Genomic DNA, 22,071 nt, shown 5'->3' with positions numbered 1-22,071 from the left:
CGCTCCTCTGCCTTGCCTGTCTCAAATGGCTCTGCGCTCCGCTACCTCGCCTGTCTCCAGTGTTTCCTCTCACGGCTACACACGCTAGCTATTAGCCTCGTAGCACTCGGCGATATTTTCTTTCCAGCGCTTTGAGAGACACGATGGATACTATCGGGATGTTGACCGGCGGGCAGTAGCGGAGACACACACTACCGACGTCGATGCTCGGGTTTTATGATTTGATTGAAGCTCCATTTCCTCCGGTTGGACGAAGCAGAGCTGGAGCTAACAGCTACAGCTAGCCTAGCTATAGCTAGCAAGGCTACCGCTAACCGCTGCTGGGTGGATCCGTTCCTGGGATGGAAATGATCCTTAAAAGACGGGAGAAAGAAAGGTAACACCGCGCGATGTGACCGTCCGTCCGACGGACGTCATGGGTACCCTACGTGTAGGTTGTGTGTAGGCTGTGTATCCGTGGGTTGTGTGTGTGTTAATGAAGTGGGCCGACGCTGCGTTTAACTGGTGTAGGGTTATACTGGGATGTATGTACTGGTGTAAGGGTTATACTAGGATATATGTACTGGTGTAAGGGTTACTCTGGGATATATGTACTGGTGTAAGGGTTATACTGGGATGTGTGTACTGGTGTAAGGGTTATACTAGGATGGGTGTACTGGTGTAAGGGTTATACTAGGATGGGTGTACCGGGGTAAGGGTTATACTGGGATGTTTGTACTGGTGTAAGGGTTATACTAGGATGGGTGTACTGGTGTAAGGGTTATACTATGGATGGGTGTACTGGTGTAAGGGCTATACTGGGATGTTTGTACTGGAGTATGGGTTATACTGGGATGTGTGTTCTGGTGTAAGGGTTATACTTGGATGTGTGTACTGGTGTAAGGGTTATACTGGGATGTGTGTACTGGTGTCAAGGTTATACTGGGATGTGAGTACTGGTGTGAGGGTTATGCTGGGATGTGTGTACTGGTGTAAGGGTTATGCTGGGATGTGTGTACTGCTGCGAGGGTTATAATGGGATGTTTGTACTGGTGTAAGGGTTATTCTGGGATGTGTGTACTGGTGTAAGGGTTATACTTGGATGTGTGTACTGGTGTAAGGGTTATACTGGGATGTGTGTACTGGTGTAAAGGTTATACTGGGATGTGAGTACTGGTGTGAGGGTTATGCTGGGATGTGTACTGGTGTAAGGGTTATGCTGGGATGTGTGTACTGCTGTAGGGTTTATACTGGGTATTTGTGTACTGGAATAAGTGTTCTAATATGGATGTGGTGTAAAGCAGCCGGTCTGATCTTAATGAACTCACACTAATGCTGGACTGGTTTGATTCTTTGATTCTGATCGGAGGGATGCATGTTATACTGGGAATTAAAAACCCCATACAAGGTTTATATTGCACCAAGCGTCCCCCTAAGATGCTTTAGATGTTGTGTGTCTTTCTAATGTTTGATAAAGGCCAGGCTTGCTGGGTCTAACCACTTCTTCTTAAAATAGACTTCGCACACTCTGCAGACTGACTTATAGTGGAGACATGTAGTCGGTTACACCTCGTATGGCCAATATTTAAAATGAGAAGGATGTTCTTTATTGGATTAGTTATATTAGTTAATTAGTTAGTATATTAGTTAGTTGAAATGTCAATTATTCAATTCTGTATAAAGGTACAGGACAAGATGATGACATTCGCAGAGGAAAGAAATTGCTACTGCAAAATGCTTCAGAATTGCTCTTTTCTTGCACATCAGGACTCACAGATCTGGAGGTATTGCCTTGTCATATTGTATCGGTAGAATCCAGGGGCCTGGAGTGAGGACATGAGGGGAACCAGTCCAGCCCACTGGTGTGACGTCTCCAGGTGGTCTGGGGGTGATGGGGTTCTGATCTCCCTGCTCCTCCTCCCAGTCTAGGTGTTGCCTGGCAGCAGTGAGGGCGCTCTGAGGTGGTTCCCCAGCCCGCTGTAGAATGGCGTCCTACCACAGGAACTCGGTCCGCATCCTGTCCAGCAGGGAGCGCGGCTCCTCCAACCTCAGCTCCCAGCGCCTCCTTCAGCAGCTGGTGGAGGAGAAGCTGCGCTGGATGAAATGGCAGAGCCAGGTAATGCTCACTGGGAGATAACCAGTGGGTAACAGACCAGTAGGTAACGCTCACTAGGGAGGGAACCAGTAGGTAACAGACCAGTCTGTAACAGACCAGTAGGTAACGCTCACTAGGGAGAGAACCAGTCGGTAACAGACCAGTAGGTAACAAATCAGTCGGTAACAGACCAGTTGGTAACTCTCTAGGGGGCGACCAGAAGGCAACAGGACCAGTAGGCAACAGAACCAGGAGTTAACGCTCACTAGGGAGAGAACTAGGAGGTAACAGAACCAGGAGGTAACAGAACCAGGAGGTAACAGAACCAGGAGGTAACAGAACCAGGAGGTAACAGAACCAGGAGGTAAGAGAACCAGGAGGTAAAAGAACCAGGAGGTAACAGAACCAGGAGGTAAGAGAACCAGGAGGTAAGAGAACCAGGAGGTTAGAGAACCAGGAGGTTAGAGAACCTGGAGGTTAGAGAACCAGGAGGTAACAGAACCAGGAGGTAACAGAACCAGGAGGTAACAGAACCAGGAGGTAAGAGAACCAGGAGGTAAGAGAACCAGGAGGTTAGAGAACCAGGAGGTAACAGAACCAGGAGGTAACAGAACCAGTAGGCAACGCTCACTAGGGATAGAACCAGTAGGGAATGCTCACTCAGAAATACCTTGTGTAACTAGAAGGTTGTGTGTTTGTCAACTGGAAGGTTGTGTGTGTGTGTGTTAACTGGAAGGTTTGTGTGTGTGTGTGTGTGTGTGTGTGTGTGTGTGTGTGTGTGTGTGTGTGTGTGTGTTAACTGGAAGTGTGTGTGTGTGTCTGTGTGTCTCTGTTAACTGGAAGGTTGTGTGTGTGTGTGTTAACTGGAAGTGTGTGTGTGTGTGTCTGTGTGTCTCTGTTAACTGGAAGGTTGTGTGTGTGTGTGTTAACAGACGTTTTGTGTGTTTTTGTGTAACAGAAAGTGGAGCTGCCAGACAGCCCTCGATCAACGTTCCTGTTGGCCTTCAGCCCCGACCGGTGAGGCTCTACCGCTTTAACTCTACTTCTGTGAGCTCTGTTTGTGAGCTCTACATTGCATCAGCATTTCTCAATATAAATAACATGCGTATCATGTACGTCTAAACAGAGCATAACAGTATAGATCCGGAAGTAAAAATCACATACATTTTCTCACACATAGGTTTTGATTAAAAGCTGTGATGTTCCTACCACGCGCCGATATATTGTGAATCGATGTTTTATGCTCCTGCAGAAACCACAAGTTAAACGGGCAACGTTTAGTTTTTAGAAAACACTATTTATTCGCGATGTCATTGTAACAACTACACTTAATTTAATTGGTGGAGCTCGCTGTTACCATGGGATTAAGGAAAAGAGTTGTGGTTAGAGTTGGAGAGGAAATAAGCTATTATAGCTCATTTCCTCATATATTCTATGTCAACATATTTTTCAACATGTATAGTATACATGTTGAAAAATATGTTGCTATAGAATATATGATAAAAAGAAAATAATATATGATGTAGCACTAGCAGTGCTTTTTTAGTAATTATGATAATATAAAAGCATAGGAATACATAATGTTGAATGATCAAGTAACTGGAATACGACACTGAATTGACATGTATTAAAAACGATTATTATACCTGAGCCGCTACTTTATGGAGTTCGACCGCGGCCAGCACCCAGAGAAATGTTATTACGCGTCACTGCAGTAAGCAACGAAGAGACGTACCATGTCGATGACAACGCTATGCACTACTATGCACTACTATTGTGTTGGAACCATTGCGAAAAGGTTCGCAATGGTTTATGGGATGAGTAGTTCCTTCACTCGTTCACTTAAGTAATGTACAAAGTTTTCTACCTTTGCCTTTTCTTCCGTTTTCCTATTTTTTTCTGCCCAGAATCAAATGTTTTATGGTCACGACTACCAAGACGAACAATTGGCTTGGTTCCAGGTCTAAAACTCTTTTATATACGAATTTCCGAAAAGTCAATGGAGAAAATTAATGGGAAATTTACTTCCGGAACCAGAGCTGTTCAAAAAGGGGGCGGTCACTGTTACGCTCTATTGTTGTTTATTCAAATGTGTAATTTAACTTGATTGGATTTGTAATACTTGTGTCAGATGTTTGCTGGGCTCCTCTAGTCTAGTCTAGTGCTGGGCTCCTCTAGTCTAGTCTAGTGCTGGGCCCCTCTAGTCTAGTGCTGGGCCCCTCTAGTCTAGTGCTGGGCTCCTCTAGTCTAGTGCTGGGCTCCTCTAGTCTAGTGCTGGGCTCCTCTAGTCTAGTGCTGGGCTCCTCTATTCTAGTGCTGGGCTCCTCTATTCTAGTGCTGGGCTCCTCTAGTCTAGTCCTGGGCTCCTCTAGTCTAGTCCTGGGCTCCTCTAGTCTAGTGCTGGGCTCCTCTATTCTAGTGCTGGGCTCCTCTATTCTAGTGCTGGGCTCCTCTATTCTAGTGCTGGGCTCCTCTATTCTAGTGCTGGGCTCCTCTATTCTAGTGCTGGGCTCCTCTATTCTAGTGCTGGGCTCCTCTAGTCTAGTGCTGGGCTCCTCTAGTCTAGTGCTGGGCTCCTCTAGTCTAGTGCTGGGCTCCTCTAGTCTAGTGCTGGGCTCCTCTAGTCTAGTGCTGGGCTCCTCTAGTCTAGTGCTGGGCTCCTCTAGTCTAGTGCTGGGCTCCTCTAGTCTAGTCTAGTGCTGGGCTCCTCTAGTCTAGTCTAGTGCTGGCTCCTCTAGTCTAGTCTAGTGCTGGGCTCCTCTAGTCTAGTCTAGTGCTGGGCTCCTCTAGTCTAGTCTAGTGCTGGGCTCCTCTAGTCTAGTCTAGTGCTGGGCTCCTCTAGTCTAGTCTAGTGCTGGGCTCCTCTAGTCTATTCTAGTGCTGGACTCCTCTAGTCTATTCTAGTGCTGGGCTCCTCTAGTCTATTCTAGTGCTGGGCTCCTCTAGTCTATTCTAGTGCTGGGCTCCTCTAGTCTAGTCTAGTGCTGGGCTCCTCTAGTCTAGTCTAGTGCTGGGCTCCTCTAGTCTAGTCTAGTCTAGTGCTGGGCTCCTCTAGTCTAGTCTAGTGCTGGGCTCCTCTAGTCTATTCTAGTGCTGGGCTCCTCTAGTCTAGTCTAGTGCTGGGCTCCTCTAGTCTATTCTAGTGCTGGGCTCCTCTAGTCTAGTCTAGTGCTGGGCTCCTCTAGTCTAGTCTAGTGCTGGGCTCCTCTAGTCTAGTCTAGTGCTGGGCTCCTCTAGTCTATTCTAGTGCTGGGCTCCTCTAGTCTATTCTAGTGCTGGGCTCCTCTAGTCTATTCTAGTGCTGGGCTCCTCTAGTCTATTCTAGTGCTGGGCTCCTCTAGTCTATTCTAGTGCTGGGCTCCTCTAGTCTATTCTAGTGCTGGGCTCCTCTAGTCTATTCTAGTGCTGGGCTCCTCTATTCTAGTGCTGGGCTCCTCTATTCTAGTGCTGGGCTCCTCTATTCTAGTGCTGGGCTCCTCTAGTCTATTCTAGTGCTGGGCTCCTCTAGTCTAGTCTAGTGCTGGGCTCCTCTAGTCTAGTCTAGTGCTGGGCTCCTCTAGTCTAGTCTAGTGCTGGGCTCCTCTATTCTAGTGCTGGGCTCCTCTAGTCTAGTGCTGAGCTCCTCTAGTCTAGTCTAGTGCTGGGATTCGCTAGTGCTGGGCTCGGGTCTAACAGCTGTTGTCCCCCAGCACCCTCATGGCCTCCACCCACGTCAACCACAACATCTACATCACGGAGGTGAAGACGGGGAAGTGCCTCCACTCGCTTGTTGGGCACCGCCGGACCCCCTGGTGCGTGACCTTTCACCCCTCCATCCCCGGCCTGGTGGCCTCGGGCTGTCTGGACGGGGAAGTACGCATCTGGGACCTGCATGTGAGTACTATTACCTGCTGCTGACACATTACTGTAGTACTAGGACCACCATGTGAGTACTAGTACCTGCTGCCACATTACAGTAGTACTGGGACCTCCATGTGAGTACTAGTGCCTCCATGTGAGTACTAGCACCTGCTTACTGTATTACTGTCTGGAAGCTCGGTATTTGTATATTTATGTGTTATTTTGTATGGGCTACTGTGGTAATACTGCCCTACTCCTCGTTCTACGTGGCTCACATTAGCCTACATGGTTGTGGTATTGTACTGAGGCTAACGAAGTAGCATTAGCCTTCATAGTGAAGTGTATCAGCGGCTAGCACTGTAGCCTCAGCGGTGTTCGGGCGTGGCTATATGACGTGGCGCTTTGTATCTGCAGGGCGGCAGTGAGAGCTGGTTCACGGACAGCAACGTGGCCATCGCCTCGCTGGCCTTCCACCCCACCGCCCAGCTGCTGCTCATCGCCACCAACAACGAGCTGCACTTCTGGGACTGGAGCCGGCCAGAACCCTTCGCCGTGGTCAAGACCGCCAGCGACACAGAGAGAGTCAGGTGGGACCATTAGCAGACACACGCATGGGAGGAAGAGCTGCTGGGGGGGTCCTCAGTGTGGACCCCCCTCTAAACGGTCGGAGGGTCCACACCCCGACAGGCTGGGGTCTCTGGATGGATCACCCCCCCCCCGCGACTCTATGCTCAGCAGCACCTGAACATCAGTGAGCTGATGTGTGTGTGAATGGCTGAATTAAGGAGTGAGAGCCCGTGATAACCTGTGTCTCTGTTCCAGGTTGGTGAGGTTCGACCCCCTGGGACACAACCTGCTGACGGCCATCGTGAACCCCTCCAACCAGCAGGTGAGGACCCCCAGGGGCCAGTAGAGAAGGCGTGTGTGTGTGTGCGTGTGTATGTGTAACGTTGTGTTCCCTGTGTCAGAGCGAGGAGGACGCGGAGGTCCCGATGGACAGCGTGGAGATGCCGCTGTTCCGCCAGCGCTCCTTCCTGCCCTCCCAGCCCGTGCGCCGGACCCCCATCCTGCACAACTTCCTCCACATCCTGTCGTCCCGCACCTCGCCGGGCCAGGGGGGCGAGGCGCCGCGGGGCGGGGGGGACCCCGGGCCCTCCCTGGGGGACCCCCCTGGCGTGCCCCCCGGGATGCAGTTCCCGGACCCCCTCCATGGCCAGGCCTACCCGGGCTGCACCCAGCACCTTGGCATGGTCTGTCTGTGCTCCCGCTGCTCGGCCAATCATAGTTCTTCCCTTGGACCGGACATCCCCCCCGGGATCCCCTCTGACCCCCGCCTGGTGGCGGACCCCCCCCTCCCCGCCTCCTCCTTCTCCTCCGCCCGCACGGAGCCCCGCCCCCCGTCGGAGCGGCCCTCCGCCTTCACCTCCGTCTACTATAACCCCAGCCCCCCCGCTAGCCAGCCGCTGGAGCCCCACCCCTCCGCCCGGCTGGCCGGCTGGCCCCGCCCCCTGAGCGGCGCGGGGGGGCTGTCCGGGGGCATGCTGCCCCCCCGCACCAGCTGCTCCTCCTCCGTCAGCCTGCTGTCAGTGCTCCGTCAGCACGACTCCTCCCTCTCCTCCCCGGTGTCGGTGGTCCGGCAGCAGGACTCCTCCTCCCAGGCGCCCGTCTACACCTCTGCCACCGAGGGGCGGGGCTCCCAGGCCCGCGGGTCGGAGTCGGGCCCCGGGGCCTCCCTGGGCCGAGGGGGCGGGGCCGGGACCAGCGGGGGGCACCACCCCTTCTGGGACGGGGGGCGGGGCAACTCGGCGGCGTTCCGCAACGTGCTGCAGTGCAACCTGAGCCGCTACTTTATGGAGTTCGACCGTGGCCAGGACCCAGAGGCCCCCGGCCCCCAGGAGCCCGGCCAGGAGCTGCTCAACAACAACATGGAGCCGGACCGGGCGGGGCCGTCCGGGGCCCCTGCACACCCCACTATCATCCACTACCAGCCCCCGCCCCCGCCCCCGCCCCCCGCCCCCGAGGGCTGCCTCCTCCCCCCCGGGGCCTCGGGCAGCCGGCCCTCTGCACGCACACACCTCCACCCCCCGCCCCCCTCCGGGACGCGCCCCCCCGCCCGCACCCACCTCCACCCCCCCGGGCCCTCAGGGGGCCGGCCCTCGGGGTCCCGCGCCCACCTGAACCGCTGCCGGGCGTGCCACAACCTGCTGACCTTCAACCAGGACTCCCAGCGCTGGGAGCGCACCGCCCAGACCTCCTCCACCGCCGCCGGGGACCCCCAGCCCGCCGCCGCCCCCCTGTGGCCCCATGAGGAGGGCCAGAGGGGGCCGGAGGAGCCGGCCCACGACAGGAGGGGCCCTGCCCTGGGCAACGAGCCCCTGCCCTCCGCAGGAGCCGGGGGAGGCGTCGTGGGAGGCGTGGGCGTGGCTTACCCCGGCAGCCCCGCCCCCGGTAGCCCGGAGGTGAACCTGGTGTTCAACCAGGAGAGCCTGGGCTGGGAGCGGGTGTACCGGCAGGCGGGGGCGCGGCGCCCCCCCGAGCAGCCCGACCCCATGGCCCAGGAGATGCCGGTGGAGCCCCCCGACGAGGACTCCCTGCGGAGGTAGGGACCCCCGCCCGCCTCCCCTCCCCCGCCCCTGTCTGGAGGGATTACTGAGTGGTGGTTTGTGTTGAATACAGGAGGCTGCTGGAGTCCTCCTGGCTGTCCCTGTCCCGCTACGATATGGCCGGGTCCCGAGACCACCCCATCTACCCCGACCCGGCAAGGTACTGCTACACCTCCTGCACTGCTACACCTCCTGCACTGCTACACCTCCTGCACTGCTACACCTATTTCACCTGTAGCCCATTACACCTGCTGTCCCTTGTTCCAATACTCTGAACTGTTTTTTGCGATGCGTGTTTGAGTGTCTCTGACCCGGTGTGCCGCTGTGCTCAGACTCTCCCCTGCAGCCTACTACGCCCAGAGGATGATCCAGTACCTGTCCAGGAGGGACAGCATCCGCCAGCGCTCGCTGCGCTACCCTCCCAACCGCCTGCGCACCCTGTCCTCCTCGTCGGACAGCCCCGTCACCACGCCCGCCGCCAGCATGGACAATAGCGACGTGGACTTTGAGGAGCTGGAGTGAGTGGTGGTTCACCTACTACAAACGCCAACTTACAGTAGTCCTAAAGCCTGTTGTGTTATACATTAGTCCTGAGCCTGTTTTACCTTAGTCCTGAGCCTGTTGTGTTTTACATTATTCCTGAGCCTGTTTTACCTTAGTCCTGAGCCTGTTGTGTTTAACATTATTCCTGAGCCTGTTTTACCTTAGTCCTGAGCCTGTTGTGTTTGACAGTAGTCCCGAAGCTGTTGTGCTCTACATTAGTCCTGGGCCCCGTTTCCCGGTAACGATGGATCGACGTTCGTACGATCATTCTCACGATGGATCTTGTGATCCATCGTAAATTTCTTTGGAGCGTTTCCCAAAACTCCTCTTAACATAAACACGCGTTTACTGCACTCACGACATTCGTAGGATTGTAACTGTCTACTGACACAGTGCTGAAATGGGCTCCGTAGGAGGGGGAGACGCAGGAATGTCGCAGGAAAATGGGGTTAAAAAGGGTTAAAATATCTCACCATCAAGGCCAACAGCAGAGTAGCCTACGAAAAGAATAGACTGCAATAGCATGAATGCTAAAGATATTAAAACACAATTGATTAGGCCTAGGCCGACATATGCAGTCCTAATTCTGAACACACTGTGGGTACATTTTTTCACGGCATTTTCACCCCTGAAATAATTCCATATTACAAAAATCTAAAATAGCTTGTGTGACAACTACATTTATCTTAATGTGCTGATTTCTGAAACATGCTTTGCGCAGCAAAGAGAGCCGACTTCATCTGATTCCGCATAAGGTTTCATTGATTGGCGCGCACTCTCTTGTCTAGAATCTTTGGTGTAAGCATTAAAAATGCAACATTCCATTAATTCAGTATCATTCAAACGCAGAGGCTGGGCATTGACACACGGCCATTGCCGACACGATTAGGAGAACTTGGTCTAGATCCTGCCTATATTGTTGGGCAGGATGATGAAGGCTATAGGTCTTTTTACACTGCCAAGCCGGTTCGGTCGCAGCTTGGCAGTATCTCAAGTTTCCCTTGTAAAACCGAGGGGGTCAAATTCCCCGTTCGCCAGCGGGAAAGCGCGCAGCTTTCAGGCACGCATCGCAGCACAGTTTCCCGCAGCAGTCTACGTTCACTGCAGAAACCACGCTCTCAACTTGGCCATTGTGCACTGTCAGGGATGTTTGTAGATGTTTGTAACTGTCTAGACACGGTCCAATAAATAATGAACTTCATCACAGCCTCACCAAAGTGCCTACAGTGCTTTAACAATTGCAACAAAAACACCTGCAGAAATTCTCCGAAACCCGCTGGTCTCGGCATGATTCGTGTAGAGTAGGCTATGTCTTCTGTCATTGATCAATATGAGGACATTTTAACCACGATGGTTGAATTAAAATCAGAGGGGAGACACAAGTGCAGCTCGAAAGCGACCTCCCACACAAGAGCAATGGAATCATTTGATTTTATTATAGCCTATGCCTTGTGAGAGGGTTGCCTTGTAAGAAATACAAAAAAATACATGCGCAGCCGAAATGTACCGATCAAACGCCACGTCACAAGGCATATAATAAAATCAAATGATTCCAAGAATTTCTGCAGGCGTTTTTGTTTGCATTAAGCACTGTAGGCGCTTCGGTGTGATGAAGTTCACTAGACAGTAACGAACATCCCTGTCCATAGTTAATCGCGTTTGTAGTCTACACTCAGACGTGAACTCATTATTGCATGTGGGTGTCTTTATTCATAAAAAAATTAATACATAAGGGAGTATGCAGTAATGCAAATTATTCTGAAGAGGTGTAGACTCTGTGCGCTGCCCCGCCTTCTCCAGTGAACCAATAAAGCCCGCGCCGTGACTGACGGGGGATTTGACCCCCTCGGTTTTATACAGGAAACTTGAGATAAGAAGGTGAAATCACTGGTCGTGCCAAGCTGCGACCAAACCGCATTGGCAGTGTAAAAAGACCTATAGCCTACATCATCCTGCCCAACAATATGGGCAGGATCTAGACCAAGCTCTCCTAATCGGGTCAGCAATAGCCGTGTGTCAATGCCTAGCTTCTACGTTTGAATGATAATGATTTTAATGTCTACAAATATTCTAGACTAGCGAGTGTGCGCCAATCAATGAAACCTTATGCGAAATCAGATAAAGTCGGCTCTCTTTGCTGCGCAAAGCATGTTTCAGAAATCAGCACATTAAGATAAATGTAGTTGTCACACAAGCTATTTTAGATTTTTGTAATATGGAATTATTCCAGGGGGAAAATGCAGTGAAAAAAAAAAAGCCTAATCAATTGTATTTTAATATCTTGAGCATTCATATTATTGTAGTCTATTCTTTTTGTAGGCTACTCTGTTGTTGGCCTTGATGGGGAGATATTTTAACCCTTTTTAACCCCATTTTCCTGCGAGATTCCTGCGTCTCCCCCTCCTACGGAGCCCATTTCAGCACTGTGTCAGTAGACAGTTACAATCCTACGAACATTGTTAGCGCAGTGCAAGCGGGTTCATGTTAAGCAGAGTTTTGTGACACGCTCCAAAGAAATTCACGATGGTTCGCAAGATCCATCGTGAGAATGATCGTACGAACGTGGATCCATTGTTATCGGGAAACGAGGCCCAGACCCTGTAGTGTTTCACATTAGTCCTGAGCCTATTGTGTTTTACAGTAAGCCTGAATTCTGTTGTTTTACATTAGTCCTGAGCCTGTTATGTTTTACAGTAGTCCTGAAGCCTGTTATGTTTTACAGTCGTCCTGAAGCCTGTTATGTTTTACACTAGTCCTGAAGCCTGTTGTACAGTAGTCCGGAGCCTGTTATGTTTTACAGTAGTCCTGAAGCCTGTTATGTTTTACAGTAGTCCTGAAGCCTGTTATGTTTTACAGTAGTCCTGAAGCCTGTTATGTTTTACAGTAGTCCTGAAGCCTGTTTTGCTTTACAGTAGTCCTGTTATAAATGAGTCCTGAAGCGTGTGGTGTGTAGTCTTGTAGTGTGTAGTCCTACAGTGCGTCTTTGACTAGTCCTAATTTTGTTGTGTTGTCTCCAGTGATAACAGCGAGCGGGCCAGACACCGGACCCCCCGCAACGCCCGCATGTCGGCCCCCTCTCTGGGCCGCTTCGTCCCCAGGTGGGTCCTCAGGTCCTCACCTCTCCCAGGCACCCCATCACCACCCTTAACCCCCCCATCCCTCACCCCTCAGGGAGCCCCAGTGCAGAGCGGCTGCTGGGTTGGATTCAGCTCAGCAGCCTTTGGACGGTTGTTCCTTGATGTGTTCCTCGGTGTGTTGCAGGCGGTTCCTCTTGCCGGAGTACCTGCCCTACGCCGGGATCTTCCATGAGAGGGGTCAGCCCGGCCTGGCAACCCACTCCTCCGTCAACAGAGTGTTAGCAGGCAAGTTCAGCCAGAGCAAGCCCTTCTCCTGGGGTCCATGGTTCTCCTGGGGGTCCCTGGTTCTCCTGGGGGTCCCTGGTTCTCCTGGGGGTCCTGGTTCTCCTGGGGGCTCCTGGTTCTCCTGGGGGTCCTGGTTCTCCTGGGGGTCCCTGGTTCTCCTGGGGGTCCCTGGTTCTCCTGGGGGTCCTGGTTCTCCTGGGGGCTCCTGGTTCTCCTGGGGGTCCTGGTTCTCCTGGAGGCCCTGGTTCTCCTGGGGGTCCCTAGTTTTCCTGGGGGGCCCTGGTTCTCTTGGGGGCCCTGGTTCTCCTGGTTATCCTGAGGTCCCTGGTTCTCCTGGAGGCCCTGGTTCTCCTGGGGGCCCTGGTTCTCCTGGTTACCCTGAGGTCCCTGGTTCTCCTGGAGGCCCTGGTTCTCCTGGAGGCCCTGGTTCTCCTGGGGGCCCTGGTTCTCCTGGGGGTCCCTAGTTTTCCTGGGGGGCCCTGGTTCTCCTGGGGGCCCTGGTTCTCCTGGGGGCCCTGGTTCTCCTGGTTATCCTGAGGGCCCTGGTTCTCGTGGTTCCCCTGGGGTCTTGTGTCTGGTCTCTTACTGCAGGGCTCTTGTTTCTTTTTTCAGGGGCCTCCATCGGAGACGGGCAGTCTGCGGTGGCCAGCAACATCGCCAACACCACGTACCGACTGCAGTGGTGGGACTTCACCAAGTTCGACCTCCCGGAGATCAGCAACGGTACCTAGACCTGAGCAGTAGAACCTATGGATGTGGCGATGCATGGGGTTTACCTAGGCCTGAGCAGTAGAACCTATGGATGAGGCGATGCATGGGGTTTACCTAGACCTGAGCAGTGGAACCTAGGGATGAGGCGCTGCATGGGTTTTACCTTGACCTGAGCAGTGGAACCTAGGGATGAGGCGATACATGGGGTTACCTAGACCTGAGCAGTGGAACCTAGGGATGAGCCCCTCTGGGGGGTGAGTGCAGCCCATCTAGCTAACTCACCCTGTGTCCATCCCTCTAGCCACGGTCAACGTCCTGGTGCCAAACTGTAAGATCTACAACGACGCGAGCTGCGACATCTCGGCGGACGGCCAGCTGCTGGCAGTCTTCATCCCCAGCAGCCAGCGGGGCTTCCCCGACGAGGGCATCCTGGCCGTCTACTCCCTGGCTCCTCACAACCTGGGGGAGATGCTCTACTCCAAGAGATTCGGTACGCTGCTCCTCCTAATAGTCACTATCTTACTCTCTAGCTCCTTTTATTAGTTTTGGTAATACATTGCTAACTCTGACAGAGAAAGTGTACTTTAGTCTCAGGAAGTATGAAGATGGATCCATGAAGGTGGATCAATGTATCGATGAAGATGTGCCTTGACGCCGTCCCCAGTGACCTAACCACTGTGTCTCCTCCTCCAGGTCCCAACGCCATCTCGGTCAGCCTGTCCCCCATGGGCTGCTACGTCATGGTGGGGCTGGCCTCCCGCAGGATCCTGCTGCACCCCTCCACCGACCACATGGTGGCCCAGGTATTCCGCCTGCAGCAGCCCCATGGAGGGGAGACCTCTGTCCGGGTGAGTACCCCCAACCCTGGAACACCTGGGTGTACCCCAAAAGCACACGCACACGCACACGCGCACACATACACACACACACACAGAGCTTCCAACGACTGCTGACAAACGTAATCACCCTGATGGAGCTGACAGCCCTTCTAGCATCCATTCATAATGTTTACCGGAGTCCATTAGATTAGCCTCACTCAACACAGGACTGCCCATCGATTGCAGGGAGCGCCCCACCCAGTGGACTATGTGGCCCTGTGTTCAACTTGGTGTACCCCATGACTAACGCTGTGGCCCTGTGTTCAACCTGGTGTACCCCATGACTAACGCTGTGTCAGCGTGGTGTACCCTATGACTAACGTGTGGTCCTGTGTTCAGATGGTCTTCAACGTGGTGTACCCCATGGCCCCGGACCAGCGGCGCCACGTCAGCATCAACTCGGCACGCTGGCTGCCGGACCCCGGCCTGGGCCTGGCCTACGGGACCAACAAGGGGGACCTGGTCATCTGCCGGCCTGTGTGAGTGTCTGCTGCTACAGCCACTGTTCTCTATAGGGCTGCCAAAAAAATAAAACTGACTATTGAATATTGGTCCTGTCTCAGGTATTTGCCTCATTTCGATGCTTCCCTGCCTGCTTCAGAATGACTGGCTTTGGGCATTCACAAACCTGTCCTTAAAACAACCCTAAACGTTCGTTTTCAGAAATGTGCAACTCAGCGAGTGGTTAGTGGTGTTCGTTGATGTTCCGCATGAAGTATCGTAGCGAAATACAGTTTCTGTCGTGTTTTATTTGGCGTTTCGTAGATCTCATTGAAACGGAAACCGGACCGGAAGAGGAGGCTGTTTATGTTTGGTTGTAGTCTTTTCACCTCGTTCTCTGTGCTTCCTTTGGACACAGTTTTTTTTAATTTTATTTACTATCCATGTTAAAAAGAAGAAGGAATAATGCCTCAGATTGCACTTTATTTTGTTTAAATAATTTTTTATACATTTTTATTTTATGTGGACACAAGCATTTTTTTTAAATGTTTACTATGCTTAAAGGAAGCAGGATTATTACCTAATTTTTCACTTTATTTTGTTTTTACACATTTGAAGATTTCATTTAAAGTCACATTTGTCTTGTTATCTTTTTTGTTGTTGTTGATCCGAAAATGATCCAACCCGTGACTCAAAAACCGTGACACGATCTGAACCGTGAGTTTTGTGATCCGTTAAACCCCTAATTACTGGTGACTTAACCGATGGAAACACACTAATGACTTCAAAGGGTAAAACTGATCTAATCAGACCAATGACGTATAAAGCGTATAGCCAAGATTGGCGTATTCCCTTAATGGTCGTTGTGGACAGGAAGCCTTTTGGGTCGTTAGCACTTTTAACGAGGGCATGGACCTGTGGTGTTTCCTGTTATTGGTATTGATGTGTGTGATCTGTTATTGGTATTGATGTGTTTGGGTCCCCAGCTTCTACCGCAGCGATGGGGAGAGTCCAGGGGAGATGAGCAGCGAGCCGCTGTTCTCCGTCAACAATGGGGGATCTGGGCGTCCCCGCAGCGCCGACAGACCTGGGTAATGACCTCAGAGGGGTTTAGGGGACCCCCATTCACCCAGCGGCCATGTTGGATGGGCGGGGGCTAAAGGTTGGATGGGTGGGGTTAATTGTTGGGTGGGCGGAGTTAATTGTTGGGTGGGCTGGGCTAACAGTTGGATGGGCGGGGCTAAAGTTTGGCTGGGCGGGCCTTTACGTTGTTTGGGCGGGGCGCCGGTGTAACCCCTCTTTGCCTTATGAGGTTACAGGTAATTTTGGGTTTCGGTTTCAATTCGAAGTTGGACCAGTTACCAGGATTCTAGGTTAACGCTCATGGAGCCCAGGATGGAACATCAACACTGACCACACTCACACAAAACGTAGTTTCAGAACTGTATTATTAACAACAATTTTCAACATGGAAGATAATAAAACACGGAACAACATGGAAAATAATACAACATGGAAAATAATAAAATGCGCGCAAAATAAAATAGAAATATAAAGAAATGTCTTTATGGTCTTCTCTTCCTTGATATGAGCTCAGTTTATATCGTTGGGGCCCTTTGATCTGTGTGTTTCCTACCACACCGCAGGTTTGGGAGTTAGTTCAGTTGACTCTGTTCCTTGGTTCCAGCTCGCCATCTGGTTATCTCCAGCGGATGTCTGGAAGCCGCCTGGTGGCTATCCAGTGCTGGTCTCCTATCTATCGTTGACTACCGGTGTCGCTGATGTCCCCTCGACATCGAGCGTCACCAATTCAAATCCTTCACAAAAACCTGACCTGTAGGACAGGCCACATTCATACATCTCAGTAAATTACAACAGGCCATTGTTTCAGTTAAAATAAATAATAACATAAATATGACCTATATATTAATTTAAATCAATTAACAAAAATATATTATCCACATAGGTCTCACTTTACCAGTGAATGAAATAAAAACTCAAATAAATCAAAATAGCCTTTTAGCATCAATTGTCCGAATTAAATAATAATTGTCCGAATTAAATAATGAATCCCCCTTTTTCTCTCCTTCCATACAATGCACACAATAGCTTAACATTTAGAATTACCCCACGGTGTTAGCAGTTAACTCGTGCGTTAGCTCGAGTTCAATGCTAATTCGCCTTGGTCGCTACACTAGCGGCTAACGCACATGGTTTCAATTTAGCAGTTAGCGACAAGTTTGCACTGACGCAAACACACCTCCACTCGACGCTCCCCACATTCAAAAGACACATTAAACTCACCGCCGAGCGGGCAACATCAACTGTGGACTGTTGAGTCAGCTCACAGTGTTTTCCAACTACTTCTAGATACTTTGAACTACTTCTAGATATTCTTTCAATCGTGCAACCGAACGGTGCGTTCTCTCCTTTCCCACTACTTATCACGCAGTTATGCGCACTTGCAACGCCGCTTCACCGTGACGTCATGACGCACGTCTCTCTGCTCTGTCCGACGCAGTTAACCCCATAAATGCCAGCTATCGCTCTCTCACACATTCATACAAAATAATAGCGGACTTTTACTCTTTCTTCTTTTAACTTTTTCACAGCTTATGAAGCCTGGGCTACACCGGGGTAAAGGTTGGATGGGATTTTCTAAATGGCTCTAATTCTTGATGGTTGCCCTTCTCCACCCATGTCCTCCACCCATGTCCTCTGGGTGTCCTCCTCTGGGTGGTGTCCTCCTCTGGGTGGTGTCCTCTGATACAGACTCTGGGTGGTGTCCTCTGATAGATACTCTGGGTGGTGTCCTCTGAAAGAGACTCTGGGTGGTGTCCTCTGAAAGAGACTCTGGGTGGTGTCCTCTGATACAGACTCTGGGTGGTGTCCTCCTCTGGGTGGTGTCCTCTGATAGAGACTGGGTGGTGTCCTCTGATAGAGACTCTGGGTGGTGTCCTCCTCTGGGTGGTGTCCTCTGATAGAGACTGGGTGGTGTCCTCTGATAGAGACTCTGGGTGGTGTCCTCTGATAGAGACTCTGGGTGGTGTCCTCTGATAGAGACTCTGGGTGGTGGGTAGTGTCCTCCTCTGGGTGGTGTCCTCTGATAGAGACTCTGGGTGGTGTCCTCTGATAGAGACTCTGGGTGGTGTCCTTGTCTGGGTAGTGTCCTCCTCTGGGTGGGGTCCTCCCTGCTCCACGTTAAAGTTCTGCTCGTCTTCCAGGCCCAACCGTTCTGGCTGGAGATTGGACCGGGACATGGGTCTGATGAACGCCATTGGTCTACAGCCCAGAAACCCCGCCCCCTCGGTTACATCACAGGGAACCCAGACTCCAGTGGTCCAGCAGCAGAACGCAGAGACCCAGACCGAGGTCAACCTATCAGAACCCCTGCTCAGCACCACCGCCTCCACCCAGGGGGAACCCACAGGTGAGTGAAATACACCGAACATAGACTTAACACAGAGCGACTTAACACAGAGCGACTTAACACAGAGCGACTTAACACAGAGCGACCTAACACAGAGCGACTTCACACAGACGGACTTCACACAGAGCGACTTCACACAGAGCGACTTCACACAGAGCGACTTCACACAGAGCGACTTCACACAGAGCGACTTCACACAGAGCGACTTCACACAGAGTGACTTCACACAGAGCGACTTCACACAGAGCGACTTCACACAGAGCGACCTAACACAGAGCGACCTAACACAGAGCGACTTAACACAGAGCGACTTAACACAGAGTGACGTAACACAGAGCGACTTAACACAGAGCGACTTCACACAGAGCGACCTAACACAGAGCGACCTAACACAGAGCGACTTAACACAGAGCGACTTAACACAGAGTGACGTAACACAGAGCGACTTAACACAGACCGATCTAACATAGACTTAACACAGGCCGATCTAACATAGACTTAACACAGACAGACTTAACATAGACAGACCTAACATAGACTTAACACAGACCGACTTAACATAGACTAAACATAGACCGACTTAACATAGACCGACCTAACATAGACTTAACACAGACCGACTTAACATAGATTTAACACAGACCGACTTAACATAGACCGACCTAACATAGACTTAACACAGACCGACTTAACATAGGCTAAACACAGACCGACTTAACATAGACCGACCTAACATAGACTTAACACAGACCGACTTAACATAGACTTAACATAGACCGACCTAACATAGACTTAACACGGACCGACTTAACGTAGACCGACTTAACATAGTCCGACCTAACATAGACTTAACACAGACCGACTTAACATAGACTAAACACAGACCGACCTTACATAGACTAAACACAGACCGACCTTACATAGACTTAACACAGACCGACTTAACTTAGAGCGACTTAAAATAGACTGTATATAATGGGGGTTAAACGTGTGTGTGTGTTTCAATGTGTTGGGGAGGGAGAGAGCATTTCAATGTGTTGGAGAGAAAGAGAGAGAGCACATCAATATGTTGGGGAGAGGGAGAGAGAGCATATCAATATGTTGGGGAGAGGGAGAGAGAGCATATCAATATGTTGGGGAGAGGGAGAGAGAGCATATCAATATGTTGGGGAGAGGGAGAGAGAGCATGTCAATGTGTTGGGGAGAAAGAGAGAGAGCACATCAATGTGTTGGGGAGAGAGAGCGAGCATATCATTGTGTTTTCCCATCTCCGCTATGAGATACAGTATGACTGTTTTAACAGTAGAGATGGGAAACATCTCTTGGACGGAAACAAGAAACACTAACTGGGTTGGCAGGTACCCTAGAACCTGAGGACGGTTACTGTAGTACATGCAGAAGCTGAGGACCGTAGAACATGCAGAAGCTGAGGACCGTAGAACATGCAGAAGCTGAGGACCGTAGAACAGTTCGTAAAATAGTCTTCTTCTCCCTGCAGGTGAAGGGTCTGGACCTGCAGGCACCAGCGGAGCTACTGACACCCTCAATGGTACTACTGCTAACTAGTCTCTGCTCGCCTGCTAACTAGTCTCTGCTCTCCTGGTACCACTAGTAACTAGTTTCTGCTCTCCTTGTAACTAGTCTCCGAGTGGGTGTATGTATGTATCGTGTGTGTCTGTTTAAGTGTGTGTCTGTTGATGTGTTGTGTGTCTGTTGCTGTGTTGTGTGTGTGTGTGTGTGTGTGTGTGTGTGCGTGTATATCATGTGTGTGATCCTCTGTCCCAGCGGGCCCCGAGGGCTCCGAGACGGGCTCGGGGGAGGACGCTCTGGCCCGGATCCGCCGGCTGATCGCGGAGGGGGGCATGACGGCGGTGGTCCAGCGCGAGCAGAGCACAACCATGGCCTCCATGGGGGGCTTCGGGAACAACATCATCGTCAGCCACCGCATCCACCGGGGGTCCCAGACCGCTGCTGGGGCCAGACCCAGCGTCCACCCCGAGGCCCCGGGCCCCTCCACCGCAGGACAGACCCCCCACCCAGAGACCCCAGGCCCCTCCATCGCAGGACAGACCCCCCACCCAGAGACCCCAGGCCCCTCCATCGCAGGACAGACCCCCCACCCAGAGACCCCAGGCCCCTCCACCGCAGGACAGACCCCCCAGTCAGAGACCCCAGGCCTCTCCATCGCAGGACAGACCCCCCACCCAGAGACCCCAGGCCCCTCCATCGCAGGACAGACCCCCCAGTCAGAGGCCCCGGGCCCCTCCACCGCAGGACAGACCCCTCAGCCTGGAGACGGGGACCGTGTGTTTCTCGGTGAGCCGGTAGAAGACTCCTCTCTGGCAGCTCCGTCTTCGTCTCCTCTGCTCTTCTCTTCAGAGACCTCCTCCTACCACAGCCCCGTCCTGCCCTGTGACGGCAGACCCCCCGGGGTGGACCCCCCCAGAATGGACTACAGGGTAGACCCCCCCAGGGTAGACCGGTACAGAGTGGACCCCCCCAGGGTAGAACCCCCCAGAGTGGACCCCCCCAGGGTGGGGGCCCCCCAGAGCCCGGGGAGCAGCCTTGCTAGTGGAGGGTGTCCCCATGGAGACCCCTACGGCAGGTAGTGGATCTGGGGACCACCTCGCCACTCCAAGCCTTACTTCCTAGAAGACTGTTGCTGCTTTGATTTTCCCCCCATCCCCCCCCCCCCCCGGGACCGCCCGGCCTGACGACGCATTCCACATTAAACATCTTCTACCTGGATGGAGTCCTGCTCTCTCTCTGGTCCCTCCCTGCACCAGGGGCCAGAGACCTCTGGACGGTCTGTGCTGCAGTCTGTGCACTGGTCCAACAGCGGTCAGTGCTGGGGGGTTCTGAGAGAGGCCTTGCGGTGGTTGTGAATGCCCAGGGTCAATCATGTGACGCTCTGGGGTCACAGGGGTTAAAGGGACTCTTATTGTGGAACTCAATCATTCTGCTGCTCCACACACACACACACAAACACACACACCGCCAGGGGCCCCCACAACGCTGAGGGCCCTGTGTGTGTGCTGCGCTCCACACACACACACACACCGCCAGGGGCCCAGTGTGTGCGTGTGTGTCTGTGTTTCTTTTATTGGGCTGACGCTCTTACCATACAACCATGTTTATTTAAGGCCGGAAGGAGCAGCGAATCACAGCCTCTCTAGAACTCCCAGGCTCTGCGTGTTGTAGTTGTGTGTAACTAAAATATTAAGAGAGATAGGTTGTGTGTTTTAAGTGTGTGTATGTAAATAAGTGTGGTGAGTGGTCGGGAGCAAGAGGTCAGAGGTCAAAGAGACCTGGACCGCCTGGTCCGTCTTCTGTCAGTTGGACTCACTGTAAGAACACGCGCTTGTCGTCTGTGATTGGTTGCTGCGAGGCTAAGGGGGCGGGTGCTGAGGGGTGTGTGTGTGTGTGTGTGCGTGTGTTTGTATAAAGGACCTATCAGTGAGGCGTCGTTGACACGCCTTGCTGGAGCCATGATGTTGGACTTTATTTTAGTTTGAACTCTCCGTTTGGTCAGCAGCTGTTTGAGAAAAGCTCTTAATGTCGACCTGCAGCGAGGGGGAGCTCTTCCTGATTACTTGACCAATGAACCTTTTAAAAAGCCTTTCTGTCAGAGCTCCACCTGTGTATGGTACAGTTACACCATCAGCACCACCTTCACGGGGCAGCCCCGCCTGCCCAACTGATATATTTTGATTAAGTCAAATGTCACTTTGAAATGCTTCAATCTCCTGTTTTCTGTGATCTGATTAAAGAGCTTTGACAGTCGCTGACCTCGCCCTCTTCTGTCTCAGTGGTTCATCAGAGCGGAACCCTCTAGGTCTTCATCCTGCACCACCATGTCCTCCTGAGACCTTTCTACAGACCTGATCTGGAACGTGCTTTATGGACTGCATTTAGAAAGCGTTCTTCTGCCCTATGGCCGCTCCAAACACTGATTCACCCATTCATAAATACATTAACACAGGCATGCACAGCGACAATGGTGTAGGCCACGCAGGGTAACAGCCAGCCGGTCGGGAGCAGTGAGGGTGAGCTGCCTTTCTCAGGGGCATCTCCTCACTCAGATAGGAGCCAGGGTTCGAACCAGAGACCTTCAGGTTGTCAGAGGATCTGCTCCAGCTCCAGAGCGGTCCCGCCCCGTGGGAGGAGGAGGCTGTAGAGGGGGAGGAGC

The 22,071-nt window shown here is 52.1% G+C and overlaps 1 protein-coding gene across 2 annotated transcripts; it reads left to right on the top strand.

Annotated features, from left to right (window-relative positions):
• Positions 1-78: 78 nt before the first annotated feature.
• On the top strand, positions 79-21,655 carry ambra1b (autophagy/beclin-1 regulator 1b). Of its 2 annotated transcripts, none has more exons than XM_079743536.1 (19): positions 79-376; positions 1,909-2,095; positions 3,033-3,091; positions 5,764-5,947; positions 6,329-6,501; positions 6,737-6,803; positions 6,883-8,513; positions 8,591-8,677; positions 8,850-9,035; positions 12,078-12,158; positions 12,322-12,422; positions 13,035-13,145; positions 13,435-13,623; positions 13,827-13,981; positions 14,351-14,490; positions 15,439-15,543; positions 17,677-17,882; positions 19,381-19,431; positions 19,668-21,655. In XM_079743536.1, exons 2-19 carry the CDS (start codon positions 1,964-1,966, stop codon positions 20,489-20,491), a joined length of 4,482 nt encoding a protein of 1,493 aa, XP_079599662.1. In that variant the 5' UTR covers positions 79-376; positions 1,909-1,963; the 3' UTR covers positions 20,492-21,655. The 2 variants fall into 2 exon arrangements, with proteins under 2 accessions (XP_079599662.1, XP_079599661.1); XM_079743535.1 differs by having other exon boundaries at positions 1,904-2,095.
• The last annotated feature ends 416 nt before the right edge of the window (positions 21,656-22,071 follow it).

Source organism: Pollachius pollachius, assembly GCF_949987615.1.
Source record: "Pollachius pollachius genome assembly, chromosome: 9".
NCBI lineage: Eukaryota > Metazoa > Chordata > Actinopteri > Gadiformes > Gadidae > Pollachius > Pollachius pollachius.
The sequence above is the reverse complement of the archived record's forward strand: the minus strand, read 5'-3'. Positions and strand labels throughout refer to the sequence as shown.